At 40.9% G+C, this 24,096-nt stretch overlaps 1 protein-coding gene across 1 annotated transcript in view; it reads left to right on the top strand.

The window, feature by feature from the left end:
- The window catches only part of lama5 (laminin subunit alpha 5), a 100,069-nt gene that overhangs the window by 27,130 nt on the left and 48,843 nt on the right, over positions 1-24,096 (top strand). The window contains exons 3-11 of the mRNA XM_022763104.1: positions 6,778-6,895; positions 9,319-9,437; positions 9,964-10,134; positions 10,843-10,940; positions 19,801-19,916; positions 23,247-23,365; positions 23,472-23,562; positions 23,696-23,830; positions 23,979-24,041. Of these exons, the coding sequence (XP_022618825.1) occupies positions 6,778-6,895; positions 9,319-9,437; positions 9,964-10,134; positions 10,843-10,940; positions 19,801-19,916; positions 23,247-23,365; positions 23,472-23,562; positions 23,696-23,830; positions 23,979-24,041 (1,030 nt within the window). The remainder of the gene's footprint in view (positions 1-6,777; positions 6,896-9,318; positions 9,438-9,963; positions 10,135-10,842; positions 10,941-19,800; positions 19,917-23,246; positions 23,366-23,471; positions 23,563-23,695; positions 23,831-23,978; positions 24,042-24,096) is intronic.

The raw sequence follows: 24,096 nt of genomic DNA on the forward strand, positions 1-24,096 counted from the left end.
TAATAAAGCCATAATATATATATATCTCAAAATGTTAGTTGCTGCACCTAATCAAAATTAAAAACTTTCTGGACATCTGAGTTTGCTCATGCGCTGAAAAAGTTTTACTTTTTTCAGTCTTTGTTTAAACTTCAACAAGTTAAGACACAAAGGCTGAAGGCAGCTGCTGCTTCAGGTCATTTTCCATCTAAACTCTCTTAATCATTTCACATCAGGATCTGCTGCCTTTCTTTGTCTTGTATGTGGATTCCTTCATGGTCTGTGATTGTCAAGTAAAAATCTTTGGCTTTCACATTGTTTTGATTAATCGATTACATGTAAAATGAATCAATAATAAAAATAAATGTTGCATCTCGAATTTAAAACAGATCTTGAGAGATCTTTTTCTTGGGGGACGCAGGAAACAAACAAACACGTATGATCACGGGCTGGTCCTTCAAATCTCTTCCATCCTGACAGATGCAGCTACAGCAACGTCTCCCCTTTCACAACACTGACGTTATTCCCTTATCCCGTTCATTTTTATCTCCCTCCCTCCCTCTCTCCTCACCCCTCATCTTCCGGACACATTCCCTAACACACGCACTTTCTTCCTCCTGACGCCCCCAAGACGCCAGAATAATCTGCCCATCTGCCCGGCTTACTGTAAAGACACATCGCTCTCACATACACACACACACACACCAGAACATCTGTCCGTGTTGCGTTCAGAGTCGGAACACGTAGTTGTTGTCGGTGTAGCAGTGTGAGCGCTGGGATTAGAGGCTTTTCTCCAGGGTCACAAACCTTCAGAATGGATTCCTCTTACATTTAATTTCGTCTATTAGTTCTGAAATTAGTCGTCAATTAATCAATTAATGACTGAAGAAAGAAAGAAAATACAGAAGTGAGCATAAGTTATATTAATTACTATTAAATAATGATTAGTTCCAGCCATTGCATTCAACAGTTATAAGATAAATGTGTCTATTTTTAAGATTACATTACTTCATTAGACAGCAACACATGTTCATAAATGTTGGTAAATGTCACTAATCAGTGTTTAATTGAATCTCATCACTGCACTGAAGAAGCTTGAGATTGTGGTGGAGGTGTGTTTTTGCCACACACACACACACACACACACACACACACACACACACACACACACACACACACACACACACACACACACACACACACACACACACACACACACACACACAGTGATGCCAGGAGTTGATTGGCAGCAGTTCACAGCTCTGTGTTTTCTCTGCTGTGGTTTTCTGACAGGAACATTTATCAACTGCCCAACCTTTGCTTTCTGTGTGTGTCCGTCACACACTCTGATACTGTCCAGTCTCAACACACACACACACACACACACACACACACACACACACACACACACACACACACAACATAAAAACAGTGTCCAGCTCAGTGTCTTTTTTCTGCGGGTCAGCAGGGTCGTCGTCGTTCCTCATGTGTTTTCTCCTCTGTAACATCACCTTTCCTCTCAGTAATCACATCAGTTTCAGATTGGATTTTTGAACTCAAATAACTTTCTGATTTCATTTAATTTACATTCACCTGTTTTTTTTTCCATTAGTCCCACAGAGACCAGTTTGCATTTGAGCCAAAGAACACTTGATTAGATTTTGGTGTTGATCCAGATGTTGGATTCCAGCCATTAGATCTTTATCATCTCTTGGAAATTGAGACATTGTTCGAAGCCTTAAAGGTTCATTTGGATGGAAAAGAAATCAATTTTACATTATTTACAAGGTAGAAATGATGCATTTGCACGTAATAGTGCCTTTTTTTATTTTTATTTTTTTTACACAAAAGGAATCTTTTTAGTATCAAATTGTTCTTTGGCTAAATTGATTTGTCGGCTAGTCGTTTCAGCTCTGCAGCATTTCTTCCGTAAAAAGCTGTGAAATCACCAAAACTTTGACTTTGTCTCAGCAGGTGACATTTAAAGTTGATCCGTCTGGTTTCTACGTGTTGAAGCATCTCCTCCCTCCTTCCCTCCCTCCCTCTCTCCATCCTTCCCTCTGTCCCTTTGTTGTATGTCCCTCGTTTTATCTCCATGGTTACCTGAGGCACCGGGAATGTGGTGCCACCAAGGAATGTGTACAATTATTAAACCAGCCAGGGGCCAAACACACACATGCACACACACCTGCATTCCTCAGACACCCGGTTATATATACCTAAACATTCATACAGTATCTGCCGGCACGCTGGTTCAGTGTTGAGTTGATAGGTTTACATACAGTATAACTTATTTTACTTGCAGCTAAACCTAAAATCTATTGTCTTGTCTTGTTGATGATTCTGTGTGTTTTCTGCTTTTTCAGTTCTATACTGAAAACTAATTGAAAATAAAAGTAAGAAATTTAAAAACATGGAGCTATTAGGAAATTTCCACTTAAAAGCTTGTGGATCATTTGAATGGACGGCAGCCATTAACATTATTTGCCATCAATGTGTATCAGTTCTCCAGTACAGTAAATGAATATAGGCTAAATGCAGTCCCGTGTACCTAACATAGTAAAAATACAGTAGAAACATTTGACCCTGGGTCACTCTACCTCACCTGTAGCTTCTCTGCTTCCATTCATCCTCCTCTTTTCCGCCCTCCTCTCCTGTCATCGCACATCATAAATCGTCGTGGGTCTGAACCTCTGCTGCACCTGTCATTCTTTAGGCGACAGGTGGAGCTCGACGCGCCACACTTGTTGAGAGCCGTGTCCTGCCAGGTTGCGTGATGAAGTAGAGCTCGTGTCTGCCTTTGGTCCACTAAGTGCACTTTTAGCAGTGTCCGTCTGTTTGTATGAGATAAAGTGCTCATTCGAGGTCTTTGATGGCTGGAGTCTGTGCTGAGCTTTGAAGTGTGAGTGATGAGAGAGAAAAGCTGCCTCAGATCTGACTCATAACTTTAATTAAGAGCATTTAAAGCTTTTTAAAGTTTTAGTTTCTTCTTGTCTTTTTCCACCTGTGTCCGAGGCGACTTTCCAGTTTCTGTCTTTGTCTCCTCTCTGCCTTTTTCTTCCAACATCTTCCTCACTTTCTCTGTCAGTTTGTCTCTCCCCTTATTCTGACCTGTTGCTGGCTGCCCGTTGCCATGGTAACGGCGGTTTGATTGATGGGTCTGCAGGCAATTCAGGGAGGCTGACCTGGGAGGCCGCTACTAATCCATAAATCCTATGGAGGGGGGTGTGTGTGTGCGAGTTGCAGAAAAAAAAGGGGGGTCAGCGAAACCTTTTGTTGGACGTGTGTTACTGTGTGTGTGTGTGTGTGTGTGTGTGTGTGTGTGTGTGTGTGTGTGTGTGTATGTGAGTGTGAGTTTATACCAGGCAACAGACTGGCTCCCACTGAGAGCTGGAGACAGACAGCTGTGGGTTATTTTTGCATTTTACTCCATTTTGTGTTTTGTGCCAGTTTTCATCAGTTCACTGTTTGCAGCTTCACATAATGTTGTACTGAACATTTAAAATCAAAATACAGCTACTTTTTAGCTTCAGGTTTTTTAGCTGAAAAGTTACAGGTCGCCATGGTGACCAATCACATGTGTCTGGCACTAGTGGGTATACTCATGCCTGTGATTCTAGACATTTAACACTACTTTTCCCGTCAGGGCTGCAACTTATGATTATGTTTATTTTAATTATCATTGTTATTGTCTCTACTTTATTTCTGATGTTTCATGTTGTGTTGAATCCATGATTTTGTCTCTTTTTCTCTTTTTGAATATTTATTTCAAAATAAAACCAAACCAAAAGCAGAAGATTAATCTCTTCTCAATCAACCATTTATGCTGCAAAATGTCAGAAAATAGTGAATAAAACCCAAAGTGACGTCTTCACACGTCTTGTTTTGTCTAATCAACAAAAAAAACCCCGAAAAGATGTTCAATGTCCAGTGATATAAAACTGAAAAAAACAGCAAATACTCTCAGTGGAGAAACTGAGATTTAGAAATGTTTACCACTGTTGCTTGAATTAAAACCAGTTGCCTCATGTCACAAAGCTTCTTGGTGATTGATGCCCAATCGTGATTTCATACATTTGTGAACATGGCAAGTTTCAGAATGAGGTTTGGCTGAAGTTCATTCTTGAATGCGATTGGATGGACGGGAGCTCTGGCTGGAATCTGAAGTGTAAACAAGTGGCCGAAAATACTAAATAAAGTGTAAGTGTAGGCAAAGTGGATCATTGCCTTTTAATGATCGAAGCTAAATCACAATGCTGAGGGAGGATTTTCATTCAGCTTTATACTCGTTTTATTAGCTGCTGTCACAAAATCATTTTCCAGAAATACATCAAAACAGATGTGGTAATGATTTGTTGATTACAAAAGGTGTAAAGCTGTAAAATGCAACCACTGCAGTCAATGTGAAGGTCCCAGGACTCTGATCACCTGATTTCACTGCGTGTTCGGTCGTGTGTTTCCAGTTAGAAACGTCTACTCTTAACTTAAGGTCAGTCTTTCACCCTGGAATCAGAGGAATGCTCCTGGATTTTTCTTTCAATATCTTTGGCCCTGAGGGACGTGTGGAGGCCTCACTTTCTGTTTCCTGTCCTTCAGATCCCTCTCTAACACACACACACACACACACACACACACACACACACACACACACACACACACAGACCCAAACCCTACACATATGCTTGTACACACAGTATGTTTGGTTAAGACTTTAGGAGAATCCTCTTCCTTTAACTGGACAGACATCTAAAAAAAAGTTAAAGTGAATATAAGAATATTAGATTTTTATGGATATTGTCCCACTGACAACGTTTTCAGTTGTTGTAGTTTTAGCAGAAAGAAAGTTTGAAAGGTTGGACAGGAGATGGATGAATGAGGAAGTTGAGTTCTGTCAACGGACAAAAACTGACATGTTCCTCTCTTCCTCCCCCATCATCCCTCCATCATCCTCCTCCTCTCATTCATCAGCCTGAAGTACGCTGACATACACGCACACGCTGTTGGCATTCCACAGTGATGGAGTAGCACTAGTTGTTTAGGTGTGTGTGTGCATGTGCACTTGTGTATGTCCGTGCGTGTGTGTTTTGTCACCAGCTCTGACAGACAGAGCTGCATGTCAGAAGGAGGAAGTCTGGAGATCAGAGGCTGAACTGCAATGATGGATGATCAAAGAGCATGTGTGTGTTGAGTGTGTGCGTGTGTGCGCGTGTGTGTGTGTGTGTGTGTGTGTGTGTGTGTGTGTGTGTGTGTGTGTGTATGTGTGCGTGCGCTCTTGGTGCAACAAAGACAAAAACCTTGAGCTTGTTGTAACACAGGCAGAAAGACAAGTTGGTTGGTTTTTACTCCGACACATACAGACACACTTCACATTCTTTAGTGTGTTTCCTGTGGATCCTTTAATGATGTATTCATTATGAACAAGAGCAACACAGTGATTTGTGTGTTATGACTTCAAGTAGATTGTGTTTGTTTGTAATTGTAACTTGGATGATTATCTGACCACATTTAAAGATAAACATCAAAATGACAGTAACAGAAGAAGAACTGTAGAGATGTGACCCTGAACTTACTCCACTCTCTCCTGTTGCTCTGTAAGGAAACCTGCCTTCATGAATAATGAATAGTTATAGTGAGGTGTCTTGGGATCAGTATTATACAATATTATGGAATCATGTGACAAATTGCATTTCTTTCAGCTTTATAGCAGATTTATTTGCAGCATAAATCATCACATACTTCACTTATACTGAGCTGTCAACACTGCCTCTTTGTACAACACACACACACACACACACACACACACACACACACACACACACACACAGAGGACGTGATTGTGATTTGCTATAATGTTATTATGTGCGTCGTCGTGTTATTTCAGTGTGTCCTGTTTCAGCCGGGGAGCGATTTCAAGGTCCGACAGACAAAACAGTTCAGCTGAGCCGCTCTCTACCCCATGAGAACAGTTTGTCATCGCCGGCTAACCGGCTTCAGGGCCTTTCAGGAAATGAGTGAGGGATGACAAGTTAAAGAAAAGAGACTGCAGCCGGGCTGAAACTCAAGAGAGTGTGTTGAGGGAGCATCTGGTGCTCATTAGTGTCGGGAATCAGGAGCTTTTCTGACATGAACTCGTAACATTACATGTAACAGGACGTAATAGATCAGACGTACTGTAGTTGATTTTGACGTGACGGTTCCTCAGAGAGGACACGTTTCACAGGTCAGCTGTTCGGGTCAGCGCAAAGCTCGATTGGTTTTATTAGAGGTTGGCAGCTCGCGTTTCCCTTTTTCACTCTAATTGTGTGATGGTCTCCTTTTGTTTCTCTTTTTCTCTCCTTTACATTTTTCTCAATCCTACCAACATTTTTTTGTTTTTCTTTCATTTTCTTTTTTGTTCTCTTTAACCCTTTACATTCCTTTTTCCCTTTCCTCCAATTTCCTTTGTTTCCTAACCTTTTTTCCTATCCTATTTCTTTTTTTCATATCCTGCCCTATGCTATCCTTTCTTTTCCCTTCTTATCTTCTCGCTTTACTCCTTTATATTCCTTTATTCATTTCCTTTCATTTCCTTTTTGATCCCTTCCTTTCGAACCTTACCTTTTCTTGTTCTTTCCTTTCCTTCCTTTCTTGCCTTACGTTCCTTTTTGTAATTCCCTTTCCTTTCCTGTCTCATCCTTTCTTTTCTTTTAGTTTTTGGCCTTTTCTCTTGGCTGAATGTGCGTTAACCAATCCACCAATCCAAACAAAGTGAATATTTGAGTGTTTAAAGTGAATTTCCTCCTCTGTGTTTCTCTGCAGCTCTTCCACGTCGCCTACGTGCTGATAAAGTTCGCCAACTCTCCCCGTCCGGATCTCTGGGTTCTGGAGAGATCCATCGACTTCGGTCAGACCTACCAACCCTGGCAGTACTTCGCCTGTGAGTACAAGCACGCATATACATGTTCACCTATACACTACATACATGTGTTTGACTCCAGATGTCGTGTTATTAGGACCAAACCATGACAGATTCCATCAACATCACTTCATGCTTTCCCCAACCTCCCCCAGGGTTCGCTTTAATTCCCCCTCTAATCTCAGAGTTAAACGGCAGCCCTGAAGGCAGGCGGCTGATTGGTTGATTGGTTTGTTGGTCGGGTCAGAGGCGGGAGATCATTACATCACAGAGCTGCCAGCTGATTGGCTATGGCAGCTGTCACTCCAGGTGGGCTGGAGGGGGAATTCCAGGCATGTCTGCCAACAGGTCGCAGCTTGAAGAATATATGAGTAAAGAGAGGGAGTCAGCGTGGGTTTGGGTCTGTGTGTGTGTGTGTGTGTGTGTGTAGGGGGGGGGTGTTCCCATATAATAACATGGGGTTAATTATCATTATTGAAAGCTGCTCCAGGTGTCCATGGTGGCACTGGCATATATATAAAACAGTTTGATTGACTTTAACCCAAAATTCTTTGATGGGAAGTTGTTTAACTTCACTCTTAAACTCACAGTCCAGGTCAGCATGTTCTCAGACTGCTGTCAGATACATTACTGCAAACATATATACTGATATACTCACAGGGACTCGGCGTCTGTTTTGTTTAATGCTCTCCACATCAGATCAAGGAGCCTGTGAGACACGGCAGATCCTGAAATTTCCTCTGCGCAAAAGTTAAAAGATAAAGTAAACACCGGGAGAAATACAACTCCAAGTAAAAGAAAAATATAGTTTCAGGTGACGACATCTGGGAGGATGATGGACAGTTCTGCAGGGAGAGTCTTCGCAAGTCATGGCAGCTTGTTGAAAAAATGTTTTACTGTGTGTGCTGCGGGTGCTGGTGATGAAAAAAACTCAGCTATTCGAGCTGCAATTTCTTGGCCCGAAAGCGGCCCAAATTTGGCCTCTGTGATGTACACACTAATGACGAGCCATGGATGATGTTCGACAGCTGATGATAAGTGCAGCTGATTTTCAGCCTGAATCAGTCCAAGTCTGCATACAGTCATACATATCTGCCTGTGGGGCCTCTATAAAGAATTTGTAGTAGTACAACTAGTAGTGGTACAATTTTAAGAACCACCTTTTACTTGTGATGAAGGCCACGAGTCGAAACACGCTGGTCTAATAAAGTTCTTCTGTTTACTGTGTGTTTCTGGAGTGTTTCCCCATGCACCTTGGAAGTAGGTGACGTTGTGCCAGAAACCTTACTTTGCTTCTACCCCCCAAAATCAGGCAAATATGGCCCAGCACCGGCTCACATTTGGTCCTCATTCGGTTTACCTCGACTGGCTACCTGGGATCAGCTCCCGTCTTTTCCTCCCCTCTTTCACCATGATGAGAAAAGTAACTTTAATTGAGAACAAATACTGTAATTTTTTCAACTTTCGACAACTCAGCTAAACTGTAAGAACGATCATCGGAACTTCATACAATACTGTCATGTTGCTGAGCGGCAAGCTGAACTCTACAGTCGGAGGGAGGACAGGAGACACATGAGAGTAAATTAGCGTTGGCCTCACAGCTGTAAATCTCAGAGCTATTTGACAGTTTCAGTATGAACGTCTGCAGCTGGAACAGAGCTGCACTCACACTCACACTCTCCCGAGGGCTGGACCTGACATCTTCCCTTCACTCCTTGTCTTTGTCCCGTTTTCTGTATCAAGGACAAATCCGAGATAAACTGAGATGTTCTCTGTGTCTTTATGAAGCAACAATGTGAATGAAACAAGCCGAAACATGAAACATGTTTTTACAGTTTAATGAATTGTAAAAGGCAAATAAAGCCTCATCACATCATCTTCTTGAGATGAACTTGAATTATTACTGATCTCTGACCCTTGACCTCAAACCTGCTCCACAGGTAGAGGATCTTTCTTTGCTTTTTCCCTTTTTTATGTCCTTGTTAACTGATATCTTTGGTTTTTATAATTTAGTGATATGTGATTTGTAGTTTTATAGCCTAAATGATTCATTCATGTATAAAAACTAAATTGTTGGATCAATAATATTGGGGTTGGGACTGGAGTCGGTGTTAGTGCAGTTAGTGGCAGCCGATGGTTGTGTATTCCAGCTGTTGTGAAGCTCCAACTGAGGTGTATTTAAAGAGGACTGCTGGGTAAAAAACAGACCTCCACCAAACCCAGACCCTCCACTAATTATCACAGTGAGACACATCATTAAAATACCACAGGCTGGTTCACACTGAAGTTAAACATGAAGGGATGATCACGTTTCCCAGTCTGTGGTTTTAACTGATTATAAGCTTTTCTTTCTTTTCTCCCCCTTTCTCTGCTTGTGTGTGTGTGTGTGTGTGTGTGTGTGTGTGTGTGTGTGTGTGTGTGTGTGTGTGTGTGTGTGTGTGTAGCCTCAAAGAGAGACTGCATTGAGCGTTTTGGACAGAGCACCATCGAGAGAATCAACAACGATGACGACATCGCCTGCACCACCGAATACTCACGTATAGTCCCGCTGGAAAATGGAGAGGTATGTTCGATTAATCAGTTAATCAATTAGTCGATTGATAGGGAGATGATCAGCAACTGATCAGAATACTCAATAATGGAAACAGTCACTGTATCACTGCTTCCCGGATTATTTTGTAGAATTAGGACCTAAATAACTTCAAGACGTCCATTTAAAAGAGCTGCCGAAGCTTTTGTCTGATATTTTTGTCTTTTTTTTTATTTTCATTTTTTATTATGAAATATTAATGTGAAACTGCTTCATGTAGCTGAAATGCAATTTTTTAAATTCTATGTAGAAATAAAGCGGCTACTGAAAGAGGATATGTACCATTCGTTAAAACAACCTTTAAATCATGCAGTGCAGAGTCATTCTGTGCTGTGATATCATTTTATGAATATTTGTTGCTTGATTCGGTTGATATCATCCCCCCGATGCTCACTAGACTTTCCCAGGCTGTGATGTTTATATTTCTGATAGCTGATAAAGCCTTTGTCCTCCTCTCTCTCTCTCTCTCTCTCTCTCTCTCTCTCTCTCTCTCTCTCAGGTCGTGGTGTCCTTGGTGAACGGTCGTCCCGGGGCGATGAACTTCTCCTACTCACCGGTGCTGAGGGAGTTCACTAAGGCCACCAACATCAGGCTGCGCTTCCTGAGAACCAACACGCTGCTGGGACACCTGATGGGCAAGGCGCTCCGCGACCCCACAGTCACCCGCAGGGTAAGACACAACTGATGATTCAGCACTAATGTGTTGATCATCATCATATTCTCTCAAAATGATTGACAGCAAGACCTTAAAGGAAATCATGAATGTAAACTCTGATTGGATATTCCTGGCTTTCTGTAGCTCCACACTGGAAGGAAAATGTATGTTTTATTCGTGCACATTTTCTGATTTAATATTCAGTATTTGAAATATCTGACATTTAACTCCTGATTTCCTTCTTTAAATTACTTTAAAAAGCTCTAACTAAGAACAAAGAACAGTTTTTGACAATGTCACATGTATATTATGTGCAGTGTCTCCCTGTTTTAACACTTTTGTGAAGATATGAGGTTTAAATGAGGAAAATATTTAAACCCAAGACACCACATTATTAGAGCTGGATCAATAAAAAAAATATATCCAGTATATATATTCATACACATTCAGGCAACTGATTTTGATAAGTGCTATATAAATAAACTTTATTATTATTGTTATTAACTATTTCGACAGAGCCAGGCTAGCTGTGGTAGTCTTTATGCTATGCTAAGCTAAGCTAACTGTCTCCTGGCTCCAGCTTCATATTGACCATACAGGCATGAGAGTGGTATCTATCATCTCATCTAACTCGCTGCAGTAATATCTTCTTTAAATAACACATTAAATATCACAATACACTGATGGTACTAACTGATGTTGTGCATTGTTGTTTTTCTACAGTATTACTACAGTATCAAAGACATCAGTATCGGAGGACGCTGTGTGTGTAACGGCCACGCCGAGGCCTGCAACGCCAAGGACCCCAATGACCCCTACAAGTAAGACAACCTTCAAAAGACCTGTGAATTTCACACACACACACGCACACACACACACACACACACACACACACACACACACACACACACACACACACACACACACATAAGGGAAATCAGACTGCACTGTCATGATTCACAGACGTGGCAAAACAACATTGTTGTGACTATATTTATGTAGGTGCGTGCATGTGTGCGTGTTCCACTGAACTGCTAAACACAGCCCGTTATAAAAAATGATTTATGTTATTACTGTGAGTACTCTGACTCAGAGACGTCTACAACTCTGCAAAAACCACGTTAGTAATCTCTTATCCCCGAGCTGTGACTTTGATCTGAAGCATTATTCTTTGCTGCGGTTTCATTTGCTGCCAGTGTCAAGTAAACATACCTGCATACCTGTAATGCAACTAAGGGATTTGTTTCAACACATAAACCACGTGACAGAACAAAGGAGATAATGAGGGCAAAATAGATATACATTGAAATGAAGCACTAATCTGCAGCATCGTTTATTAAATAAAAGCCTTTTTTTTCCGGAGATCCTGTGTCAAGTCTTCAGGAACAAGTCTAAAGTCAGTTTGTGAGTCTGCAGGTCGTAGATTAGGTCCGATTCATGCTGTTAGTGTCAAATCTCAAGCAGATCACAAACCAAGTCGAGTCAGAACAAATGCAGACTCTCATCTCTCTCATCCTGTTGTCAGTAAAATGTATGATAAAAGCCAGAATCAGTTTTTTCATACATATTTAAAATGCCAAATCATTGACATTTGTAGTTCTTATTTTTTCTGCCTGCACAGACAACTTCCTAACAAGATTAACTGATTCATTCCTGAAAGAGAAACATCCACCCAACATGACCTGAGCAAACAAAACAAACTTGACACATTGGACCAAAGCCACATGATTAGCACTCCTGATTGTGTGACCTGGTCGACCTGATTGAAGGCGATTGTGTATCTGAGAGCAGTGAGTGAAGCTGTGGGAAAATTGTGATTAGCTCAGCGTTAGCCTGCATGTACTACAGCAGTGGAAGCTTGGCGGTATATGTGAGTAATAAAACATAACAACAGCATCAGAGCAAGAGAAAAGGAGTCAGTAACTGACAGAGGAGAATGATGTGCAGAGGAAGAGGAAGAGTAGTAGTTGTTTTTCTCAGTGTGTTCATGCAGTTACATGGGAGAGAAACATCTGGAGGCGGAGAAGTTTCTGATTGTAACTTTCATACAAACAAACTTCCTGTTCTTTATGTAGTTTTTATTGTGGAGGCAAGAAAAACAAGATGGAGCTTGTTTTAATACATGTGCATATACTGTGCTGTGGGTGTGTGTGATTTCCAGATAAATGTAGGTCTCTTGTGAAAAGTGGAAGTGGACAGTGTGTGATTAATTTAATGATATGTGTGAATGTGTGCAGCTGTGACTGTGTGCTGTATATGGATTGTATGTGTACATAAGTATGTGTGTGTACTTTATTCGTGTATGTGTGTGTGTGTAGCTATAGCACCTGGAGACTGGAGGATTTTACAATAAGCCATCATTACTAAAATCCACCATGAGGCACACACACACGCACACACACACACATACAGGCATGAGCAATCCCATGTTCGCCTATTTGTTCTGTCTGTCTTGTTCTATGTGCATGTATGTGTACACACACACACACACACACACACACACTGGTACAGACTTGTCGGTGATGTAGCTGTTTCCATGTTGTTGCTCATGACTGATTTGGGAATTTTGGAGTAGAGGATTTTAGAGGGGGGAGGGCGGGAGACGGGGGAGGGATAGATAGGATGATGTACAGTGGAGGGAAGCGTGCTGCTGCTGGGAGTGTTCACACTGTGACCCCGACATCCTGCAGGAGACAGTAAAGCTGTGATTTGATTGACAGTAGATACAGTGACACAGGTGTGGCTCTGTCTGTGGTTGTTAACCTGCGGTCAGGATCTCTCAAGAGGTTGTAGAAACATATGTAAGATGAGAAAAAAATAGCATTGTTGTTAGAAAAATTGAGTAGTTATTCCCGATTTTTTTGTTTTTTTTGTTTTAGGGCTACTATAACTGATTATTGTCTCTATTTTGTTTTGACCCAAACCCAAAGACAATCAGTTTATGATCATATACAACAAAGACAATCTGCACATTGGAGAAGTTCCTCAAACTGATTCACATGAACTGTGGATCTTCAACTTCAACCAAATGTGTAGAGAAAACCTAAAACTAACATCTGCATTGCTTAAACTGGTAATTTTGACACTGAAATTTACTGAAATTAAATACAGTAATTTGACTCTGAGGATGTTTTATGCAAATTACACAGTTAAGAAACTGTTCTTCACCTTGAGTCGGGCTGCCCAGCTCTCTCTCCACCATAATGCAGTCTGTGTTTCGTCGCGTTTAAACTGCGAACTGTTTCCTTCAGTCATTACGATATTAGCCGTGCAGCTGCAGATCGAAGCGTTCAGTCACCTGCTGCTGCCTTCAAACGCAGACCTGCGGTCAGCACACCTGCTGGATGTAACAGCAGTGTTAAACAGGGTCCAGGGGTTGATGTGAGTTTTCAGATGAAGCACGATCTCGCAGCTCCACATTCCTCCTCTCTGATACAAACCAGACACTGTATCTCCAAACGCTTGATGAGGTCAGGAGGGATTTATTTGAATTCCTCATCCCGTGTTCCCATCAGTCAAACACCTGCACGCATGAAACACGTCTGTATTACATGTATGCAGCTCTAACACTAACTGCGTGACTCAAACATTATGATTTTCAACCTTTATATGTACAAACCAGATTAGAACAGATCAATCTACATTCCTCTGACTGTTTAAAATACCAAAATTCCCTCTAAATCACATATTTATATCCACTGCATTATCACAACTGTAACTGTTTAAATTCCAGTTACAAAGCAGGGATTATATTTGAAGAGCACTTAAAATAGTTTGAAAGGATTCACCTCACAGCGATTGCTTTTTCCGTTCAGGTTAATCATTCTGTTATTTACCCAGATGAGTCACAAGTGAAACACTGTCTGTCTCCTGAAGCTCAGTCTATTCTTCGTTAAAGCCAAACAGATGTATCTGAAGGTGAAATCCAGCCAAGTCTTTAATTTCTCTCTCCCTGATGAAGCTGCAGGCTCACGCAGCCTTCAGCACCGCGTTAGCTTTCGGTGAAATATGTCTGGATCGTAGCTGATGGTGAACAGCTCGCAGAGGGAGAACAGGTTGAAATGTCAACATCTATTAACAAGCTTCCTCCCTCCCATCTCTCTCCTCTTCAGCTTTCTGCTTCTCTCAGTTGCTCTTTATTCTGTCTCAGTATAGGAGGTTGATTGCTGGAGCAGTGTTGTGCAGCGACACATTACTTCGTGTCAGTAACAGTAGTGTTGGGATTACAAATTGAAATTCAGTAATTACACTGGTGCGTCCGGCGGAGATGCTGGTCTGATGCATGTTAGCTTGATGCAGGAGCTGGAGGTTTGGATGGAGGTAAACCGCTACTAAAGGAGGAGAGATGTGACTGCTGCACACTCCAGCAGGACTAAGGTGGCTGTTGATGGTGATCTTTAACGCCACAGCTTCTCCTGTTAAATCCAAAAGCTGTGCTGAGTAATGAAAGTATTGTAACTAATCACTATTTCTGTTAGTAATTAGTAAAACTATGTACTTACTTTTTAATGAGTCTTATGTAATGAATAATTGATTATAAGTAATTTGCCCAAAACTGATTAGAAGCCTCATATAACCATGTTTATAGTGGCTGCTGACAACTATACTCAGCTACTGTTTTGTCTTTTAGTTTTAGTCTCTATTCAAGATAATTCAATAACCTTAAGATAACAAGCCAATATGTTAATTAAGCCGACACTGATGCTAATCTTAGAATCTGGCAAAGTTCATACCCAACTTTAAAGTGTTATAAATCACTTGACTAAAATCTGTAGTCTTGCCTATATTGATTTCAGGCACATTCAGAAGATTAGTAGATTAGTGCATTTTTAATACATATAATTAGCACATACATCAGTACATAAGTCATAGAATAGCATCACGCTCATTCACAGCTATAATTCACTTAAACTGAACGTTTGTGCTAAAATGTCCTCAGGCGGATCTTAGCCCCACATCATCATTACAGTCATGAACATACAAACATAGAGGGTATTATTCTGCTTATGCCAAAATGCCATGAATGCCATATATAATTAAACTAAAGGTATCGGTCAAATTTAAACATGTAACTAATTTTGATCTCACTTTCCTCTGAGCTGTTGAGCTGAGGCTGAGCTGTTCCTGTGTCTGCCTACCGTTTAATACTGGGGCAAACAAACATCATTAGTGTCAGGTTCAACTGTTCGGTTACTAAAAGTTTACCCACACCTTCCAAACAGTCAGAATCCAAAATCGACTCTTTCTCCACAGTTCCTTCCTCATGTTCTTTAGTTATTGTCCCGACACCTCAGTGGCACCCATAGGAAAAGTCTGTTTCGTCTTAAACCCTCCCAGGATTCATAGTTCCACACATGCAGGATCAGACTCAATTATACTTGAATACACATACACACACACAAACACCAGCTGTGCTAATGGTTAACCCAGATGTAGCCTCACCTCTCGGAGCTCTGATCCTGAACTGGAGGTGATGCAGAAAAGTGAAGCCAAATGGTCCCGAACAGAACAAACCGTCACCAAGCAGCCAGATGGTAACAACGTGACGTCTGAACATGATTCCCAACATTCGTCTAATTAGGCAGAAAATGTGCTAAAACTCTGGTTACTTATTTGTTTATATCCCTTCTTAAAGATTTTTTTTCTTAGTTTTCTAACACTATCAAAACTTTGAACCTTGAACCCTAATTGTTACGCCTCTAATTTATCTATATATGATCTATATGTTTGGCCAGGTAAAATCATCAGTGACTACATTAATCATATTGTATATATCTGTGTTTGCTAATGTTTAAATGCTGATGTGCGCCAGCTGTAAATCAATCCCACTGTAAATATGAACCTGCTACTCATCATAAAAAACCTCTGGTGTGTTGTTAACATGACATGTACAGTGTAAACACGTTCAGTGTGCATGCATTAGATCATATACACCACAGTGCAGACAGAATTAACTCCATCAGTGGTCAATTTATTTTCAAGAGATAAATATCAATGTGATTATTTATCATCTGAAATCCCTGTAATCCCACAAAAAGGGAGAGAAACCAGACTCCAGAGATGATCCTCATCCAGGAGGTACAGTTCCTATTTAGTTTGACTGTACTCTGTGGTCTACTCATCATCAGCCTACAGACACACTCTTTTAAACCGCCATACATTATCATGGCAGTATAAACACTTTCTGCAGTGGAAACATGTTCCTCAACTCGCACAGAGAGAGGTCAAAACACACGTAACGTATGAAATCTGAACCGTACAATTAGAATCATTAAAACACCTCACTGTGTATTAGACTTGGTCAAATTACACATAATTGTGTTTTGGGAGATATTTTATCCGTCAGTCGAGCTCGTTCTGCAGTGTGTAAGAATTTGTCAGCAGATTGGCGGCATTAATGTCAGACAAATAAAACAGTTTGTCGCTTTAGCAACAGCGCATCTTATTTCATCTGAACTGTGCACAGTTTGAGTTTAAGCACAAGCAGCATGTAAGAAAATAAGTATTCGTACAATCACATGAAACAATGGCCATAAACAATGGTGTGTGTGTGTTTGTGTGTTTGCGTGTGAGAATACGCATGCAAACAGATGATGTGAAAGTATGCACACGTCTTCTCTCCATAACTTTGGGGCCTTCAGAGATATTACAAACACATAGTCCTCCACATCTGTCTGCTCCAAACCCTGACAGACAGACACACACACACACACACACACACACACACACACACACACACAGGACATGAGGTTGAGCTGAATTTGAACAGATTCCTGCTTTAGTTCAAACACACACCTGACAGCACGTCTGAGGCCGAACTCTGCCCTGCACAGTGTCTGCAGGATACAGTCTCAAACACTGATAGAAGAATCACTATCGTCTCTGCATCCAGGAAAGAGACAGTAAGAGTAAGTAAGAGTAAGTAAAGTAAAAAGGCTGTTAGATATTTTCCCATAAGACACAAATCAGATGAGAGGACACCTAAAAAATAAACAAATAAATATGCTTTTTTTTTTCTTTTTTTTTTACCTTACATGAGGTAAAATCTGCCTCTTTAAAACAATGTTTTCTGAGTAAATAAGAGGAATGAAACCACATCACTCAACTGTTGTAAAGTGGAAAAACAATTGTGCTTTAATAATGTCAAACAATTCTGGATTTTAAGTAAACAGAATAATTGAATTTAGCTGAATAGTCCTGTAAGTAATGAAAAAGTTCTATCTGCTTCAGTCAGGAAGCTGCTGGTGACTGAAACCAGGAAGTAGTGAATTTCGGGTGGAAAAGCTCCATTGAAAGTCATTTCCTAAAATGCTTGAACGCAGCTGATCGCCAAGAAGGAAAGAGATGCATCAGGGAGCGTGTGAAATAAACTGTGTGTGTGTGTGTGTGTGTGTGTGTGTGTGTGTGTGTGTGTGTGTGTGTGTGTGAGAGAGTGAGAGAGAGAGAGCGAGCTTGACAGAATGAATGGATCTGATAGTGAAGGTGAAAGCTGGAAACACAATCAGCCTGTGGAAACACAATACACAGACATGTTATCAGCACGCAACACACCTCCCCACAGTACAGCAGCCTCCAAAAGTCTTCAGACAATTTAAACAATTCAAATACCATTCAAATAGAAACTTATTTTGATACCATCTGTTATTAAGCTTTTTGACCAGAATTGAATGAACACAAACTCAAAACTCCAACTCCACAAAACACGAGAGCTACTTAGATTGGTCATTGCAGACAAAACAAGCCTGACCCTGCACCTGTGTCTTATCTCTCCCCTCAGTTTCCAAAACAGCTTCCATGTTTTATCTAATTTGAAAGCCTGAAGTAAGAATGAAGTTCGGCCCAGAGAGTGGTGCATCACAGGTACAGGACGGGTTTGATTTTAGTGTTTCATTAAAGGAGAGAGCTGCTCACTCATCTGCTGGTAGTTTGTCCATGTTATTTATCGGTGATCAGGCCATTTTAAGCCTGTATTTTATGTGAAACTGACATGTTTTGATGATTGAATGATTTTAAAAGTAATTTTGATGTAAAATTGACAAAGAAAATTCTGTTTTTAGCCTCACAAAATATTAAGATTTCCATCTTTTCTCAGTTTTATATAAAAGTAAATTAAATATCTTTGGGTTTTGATCATCTTTGACCACAGTCAGCATCACTGCTGGGTGGTCAGGAGCGTATGTGTTGTACCCATAACCCCACCCAACAGTGATGTCACAGACTCCTGGAGTACACAAAGAGCACAAACAAGATTTTCAGGTGGTGTGATGTTACTCTTTAAATAATTGTTTATTCTGAAAAACAACAATACCTGCAACACATCCATATTTGAATCTATGAAGATGTTCTCAGAGGCAGAAAAAGAGATGTGGGACACAAATAGAGGGTTTAAAGGTCCTCATGTAGTATAAAGGTAGATGTTCATGTCTTTTTAAATATAAAGCAGTTCTAGCTTCTATCAGAATACTGTGAAAGTATCAAAGCGCTCAGTTCACAGAGAAATGCTCACAGCCTGTATTCAGAAACAAGTCTTAAAGAGTCTTAAAACAAACCGTCGGGACTTCTGTAACTTTGTGATGTCACAACAAAGCAGTCACTGCCTTCAGCCATGCTCCAAGCCCCACCCATCTGGACTCACCCTAGGATTTGGTTCCTCTGAGCCTTTACCTGAAATCTTCTATATTTTTATTCGCTCGCTCAGAAAACAGTCGGCCAATCAGAAGAGAGGTTCAGAGTCCGCTCCTCTTAAAACCACAAATATGTCTTCTTATGGATCAACACTTCAGATACAACATAGGCAAAGTGTAAAGTATGGGACCTTGATTGATTCTTGATTCACTTAATCACAACAGGAAAAAGTAGAATCATAATCAATATTTAGGGGATTACCTTTGGTCTTTCAAAGATCAAATCCAGTTGTTTTCTCCCTACAGCTGCTTCATTCAGATTTCTCCTTTTCAGGAGTCTTTAACACAAATGTGAAAAACATAAAAAAAAGGTTCATTGTTCACTTGAGTCATGTGACCTTTGCTTAGAAAATACCTGCTTAAGGTTTGGAGTCAAATTATCTGTAAAAGGAGTCTCATTTGTGAGGAGATATCTTTTTTTTTTTTTTTTCCTTCTCTTTCTCGTGACTCCAGTCGTCGGTGTTTGTCTCTGCCTGAGCGGCGAAGAGGACTCAGGGTTTCTCTCCCTCCCTGCTGTGTTTTGGCCTCACTCTGCAGGCTGCAGGTTCACAGACTAATCCGATTAAAGGCCCGGGTGAAGCAGTCAGCTGCTGTCGATGGAGGACAAAGATTAACTCTTTCATTGGGGGGGGGGGTCTATTTCCACTTCTTTCTTTCTTTCTTTCTTTCTTTCAGAGGTGGAAGAATGTGAACTTTTGAGAAAAGTTCAATATAATGTTTTACCCAAAACACAATCAGCTGAGATAGGTACATACCACAGCGTTTTGTCTGTCTGCTGTGTGTCTGCACAGTTTGTGTGTGTGTGTGTGTGTGTGTGTGTGTGTGTGTGTGTGTGTGTGTGTGTGTGTGTGTGTGTGTGTGTGTGTGTGTGTGTGTGTCTGTGTTTTTTTACATTTAGTTACATTTAGAGGTAAAAGTCAAAATCAAACTTTGACTGTTTGGTGTCACGGCATCCTTTGTCTTTTTCTCATGCTGTCCTTGTTGTTGTTGTTTACAGGTTACAGTGCGACTGTCAGCACAACACCTGTGGCGTGTCTTGTGGCCAGTGTTGCCCCGGATACAACCAGATACCATGGAAACCCGCCACGACCTACAGCGCCAATGAGTGTGAACGTGAGTTGTGAAGATGATGTTATACATATGACATAAATAAGCATATGTAGAAGTACTCAGGCTGCACACACACACACACACACACACACACACACACACACACACACACACACACACACACACACACTCACACTCACACAAATCCTCACACTCACACAAATCACTGGTCTGTTGAGAGGAATGTGCTTTCTGTTGGTTCCACAGAACTAGTTCAGCTTTAATTCATGAAGCTGCAGAGACTCATCAGCTGCTGTTGGTTTAACTTTGACAGATCTTCCTCCTGCTGATGCAGAGTACATTCAGACAGTGCTGGTGGTGGATAAACGTGTTACCAACACCTCTTGGCTCTAATGTTGATCAGTAGATTATTAATGCTTTTTTTTTTAACTCATTCAACAATATGTCATGTTAAATTGAGATTTATTACAAAACTTATGATGTCCTTTTACTTTCAAGACACAGTAACTATCAGTTTGTAGATCAAGTTTAATTTTAACTGTTTTATCTCCAAAAATACACAAAGTGGATTTTTAGGAATGATTCATTGATATTCAGTACAGTATAAGTTCAGTAAACTTTAATATCAGTGTTTATTTTAAGTCCTGAACACGGATGACTGACGTATCGTCGACTTTGATTTCATCCAGATTATCAGATGAGAGCTTTGATCTTTTGTGTTTGAGTCTGTCGGGTGAACTTGTCGTTATCGGATTGCTGGTTATATTTACATGTGAGAGTCGTCTGTTATCAAAGCTGCAGTTATATTTAACAAGGAACAACACGTGTGTCACAATAGCAAAGGGGGTCAGTAAAGGTCAACGTGATATCAACAAAAGCGAGAGGGGAAAAAGGAGAGAGGGAGATTCAGTTTCGGTTACAAGGTTGTTTTCAATATTCAGCCTCTGCTAAGTGAGACTCTGTTCACACTAAAAATCAAAGTGTGTGTATGAAGTTTTTTCTGGCCCAGATGTAACACAGATTAGATTATTCAGTCCATGTGAAGAGGGTAAAGCTTTACAAAGTCATTTTTTTATGAATTTTGTTAAAATTGTGCACATGACATCTCAAGACGTAGCGCTCAGCCTGTGGGAACAGTTGTATAATGTCCTCTGTAGCTCAGGGGGAGCTTTCCAAAGTTTGACACATATCTCGGTTTCAGCCCGAGAGTTTTGACAGAAAGCCTGAATTACAAACTGGAGCTGCGGAGGAAGACGGTCTAAGGAAAGACACAGTTGAGTTTCATTAGTGGAAATATAGGTCTCTAGGTCTCTGACTCTGCTGCTTTGATTTAGAGCGTTCTTTTTTAAACTGATGCAGTTTTTTTCTGAAAGTGCAGCATGAGCTGCTGGAATTTAACATGCAACCTGTTTTTTAATGCATAGATCCGAAATCTTCTTCCAAAGCTAAGCTCTCTAGCCAACTATAGGCTGAGAGAGGCGGTTGTTAGACTGAGATTGAGAGAAGTTGAATAAGAAAAAAAATTTAACAAAAAAATCAGAGGGAGGAACATGCTGTAGCAGAAATGATTTTCATATCCAGTAAGTCTCAGCCACAGTTTCTTGAAAGAAACTGTCTATGAGAAAATATATAATGTGGTGTAGCTCTGAGGGCAGGACTCTGTCTCTGTTCACATGCTACTTATTCTGGTCTAGTTTACTAATCACTGACTGACTCACTGCACTGGAAAGCTGTTTAAATTTTTTTTTTTTTGTGGTTATTTTCAAGAAAAAAAACTGCAGAGTTGCTCAGGTCTGAGAAAAACACTCAGTACTATCAGACTGGAGTCAGAGCTCCAGGATAAGGAGTGCTGGTTTATTCAGCCGGCACCTCTCAGGCGCTGAGGGGCAGATAAGAGTGAAAAACTCCACCAGGGTTTCACTGAGTCTGTGTGAAGAGGAAAGACTGATCCAGGCTTTGTGCGAGATCTCTGCTTTTTTCAGCAAGTGAGCTTCAGCTTCTTCTCCTTAGTTCATCCTTCCCATACAGAAACCTCCAAATGAACATTTGAACATCTGCTTTCATAAAAAAAAAAAAAAAAGTTTATGACAACAGTTATAGATGGTTGTAAAAAGTAAGACTGAAGTACAGTTGATTATATGTTGAAGCAGAGACAAACAAGATGCCTTACAGCAAAATAAACCCAACAAAAAAACACATGTATCTAAACAGTTAGTTTACAGATGGAATATAATAGACTCAGTGCAGTGTACCATCACATATTCCAAACTCCCCTTTACATTTTATATCATTGTCATTTACAGTTTAAAGAACTGTAAATGACCTCTGCACCTCTTGTACAGTGCATGCTGGGATAGGCCTGATGAGTGAATGGGTAATTTCATTAGTAGGAGCTTAAGTGCCTTTAGTATATACAGTAATACATGTACACACATCGTCTCATGTGGTTTTTTTCTCGACTTTTTGAATGAACATGAATGACAGAGGCAGCAGCAGGCTTTGATCACAGTCTTTGAGACAGTCTCATCTCTACTTCAGACTCCAGTGTCTGATAACTGACTTTCATCATACGTCTCTTAAAGAGATGATGAAGTGTGTGTGTGTGTGTGGTTTGCGTTAATTACAGCTCCTCTCATTTCAGTCTTTTTTGATTAGTTTGGAAACGTGGTGAATGTGATCCTCAGTACAGTGTATGATCTCACACCTGCCACCAGAAGCAGATTGAAGTGACTTCACAGAGCAGACGGAGCCTCATGTCTGAGGGTGTTTCAGATGTCACGTACAAAATACTACAGCGTGTACTACTGTGCTTATTAGTGACTGAGTGTGTAACTAACTGGTCGGTCTCCTTTTCTTACTGATGTTTTGTTTCCTTGTCTCGTTTCTTACTGTATCTTCTTTCTCTTGATTCTCTTTTTCCTGCTTTTTGTCTCTTGGCTCGCAGCAGTTTTTACCTCCCAGGTGAATGTTTACACTGTTGTTTCAGAGAGAGGTGTGTGTGTGTGTGTGTGTGTGTGTGTGTGTGTGTGTGTGTGTGTGTGTGTGTGTGTGTGTGTGTGTGTGTGTGTGTGTGTGTGTGTTTGTTTTGTTGTGCAACTGTGCATTTGTGTTTTGTTTTGGTTTTTTTGATTCATCTGCTTGTTAAAAAGTTCCAAAAGGTTGGATACTATTTAGTTAATGATGTAAAATTGACTGTGATCTCTATTAATTATGTCTAATAATTACACTGTCACAAGATTCTTTTATTCCTCCTTTCTTATATCTGTCAACTCAGACTAATTTAGTTTGATTGTTATTAGTTTATGTTATTTGATTTTTTTGTTCCTGCTCCAGATGTTTTAAATTCTACCGACTGTGTTTTGTGTTCGACAGCCTGTAACTGTCACCGTCATTCGTTTGACTGTTACTACGACGCTGAGGTGGATCAGAGGAGAGGCAGCATCGACGTCCACGGGCACCACCGAGGAGGCGGAGTCTGCCTCAACTGTCAGGTGACTAACACTCTGTTCAGCAGTGTGAAACTGATCAGAGTATGTTACTGAGTTTTGTTACTGGTTCCGGTCACGATGAGGTAACTTTAAACTTCTCCTTCTCCAGCATCACACCACCGGAGTCAACTGTGAGCGCTGCATCCCCACCTACTACAGGTCACCTGACCACCCCATCGACTCCCCACTGGCCTGCTCGCGTGAGTCACAGTCCTCCCTCAGACAACACGATCGAACGGACATGAAATCTAACTCTGGGACGGAGATAAAACATCAATCTTTTACTTATTTATTTATATTCATGTCTTTGCTCTTCCCTCCGCCTCCCTGCAGCCTGTGACTGTCAGTCAGAGTTTACAGACGGCACGTGTGAGGATCTGACCGGTCGCTGTTTCTGCAAACCAAATTACACCGGGGAGAACTGTGACTCCTGCTCCAATGGGTTCATCAACTTCCCCGACTGTTACCGTGAGTTACAGCGGCAGAAGCACCTCGGAGGAACCGACTGCGCTTTGATTTCAGTACCTGAGGAGACTGATCTTAAACAGGGTGCAAGCAATAAAAAGTCTGACTTATTTCCTGTCTTCTAATCTGACTCTCTCTCTCTCTCCACCAGCCATCCCCACCTATCCCACCAACAACAACAACGGCGAGGCGAAGCCGGCAGGAGAAATCATCAGTAAGACCTTTACTTTAGTCTCTCTGCTCTGAGCTGTGAGGCTGTAGATGTTATT

This window comes from Seriola dumerili, unplaced genomic scaffold (genome assembly GCF_002260705.1).
Source record: "Seriola dumerili isolate Sdu_G_001 unplaced genomic scaffold, Sdu_1.0 BDQW01000468.1, whole genome shotgun sequence".
Lineage (NCBI taxonomy): Eukaryota > Metazoa > Chordata > Actinopteri > Carangiformes > Carangidae > Seriola > Seriola dumerili.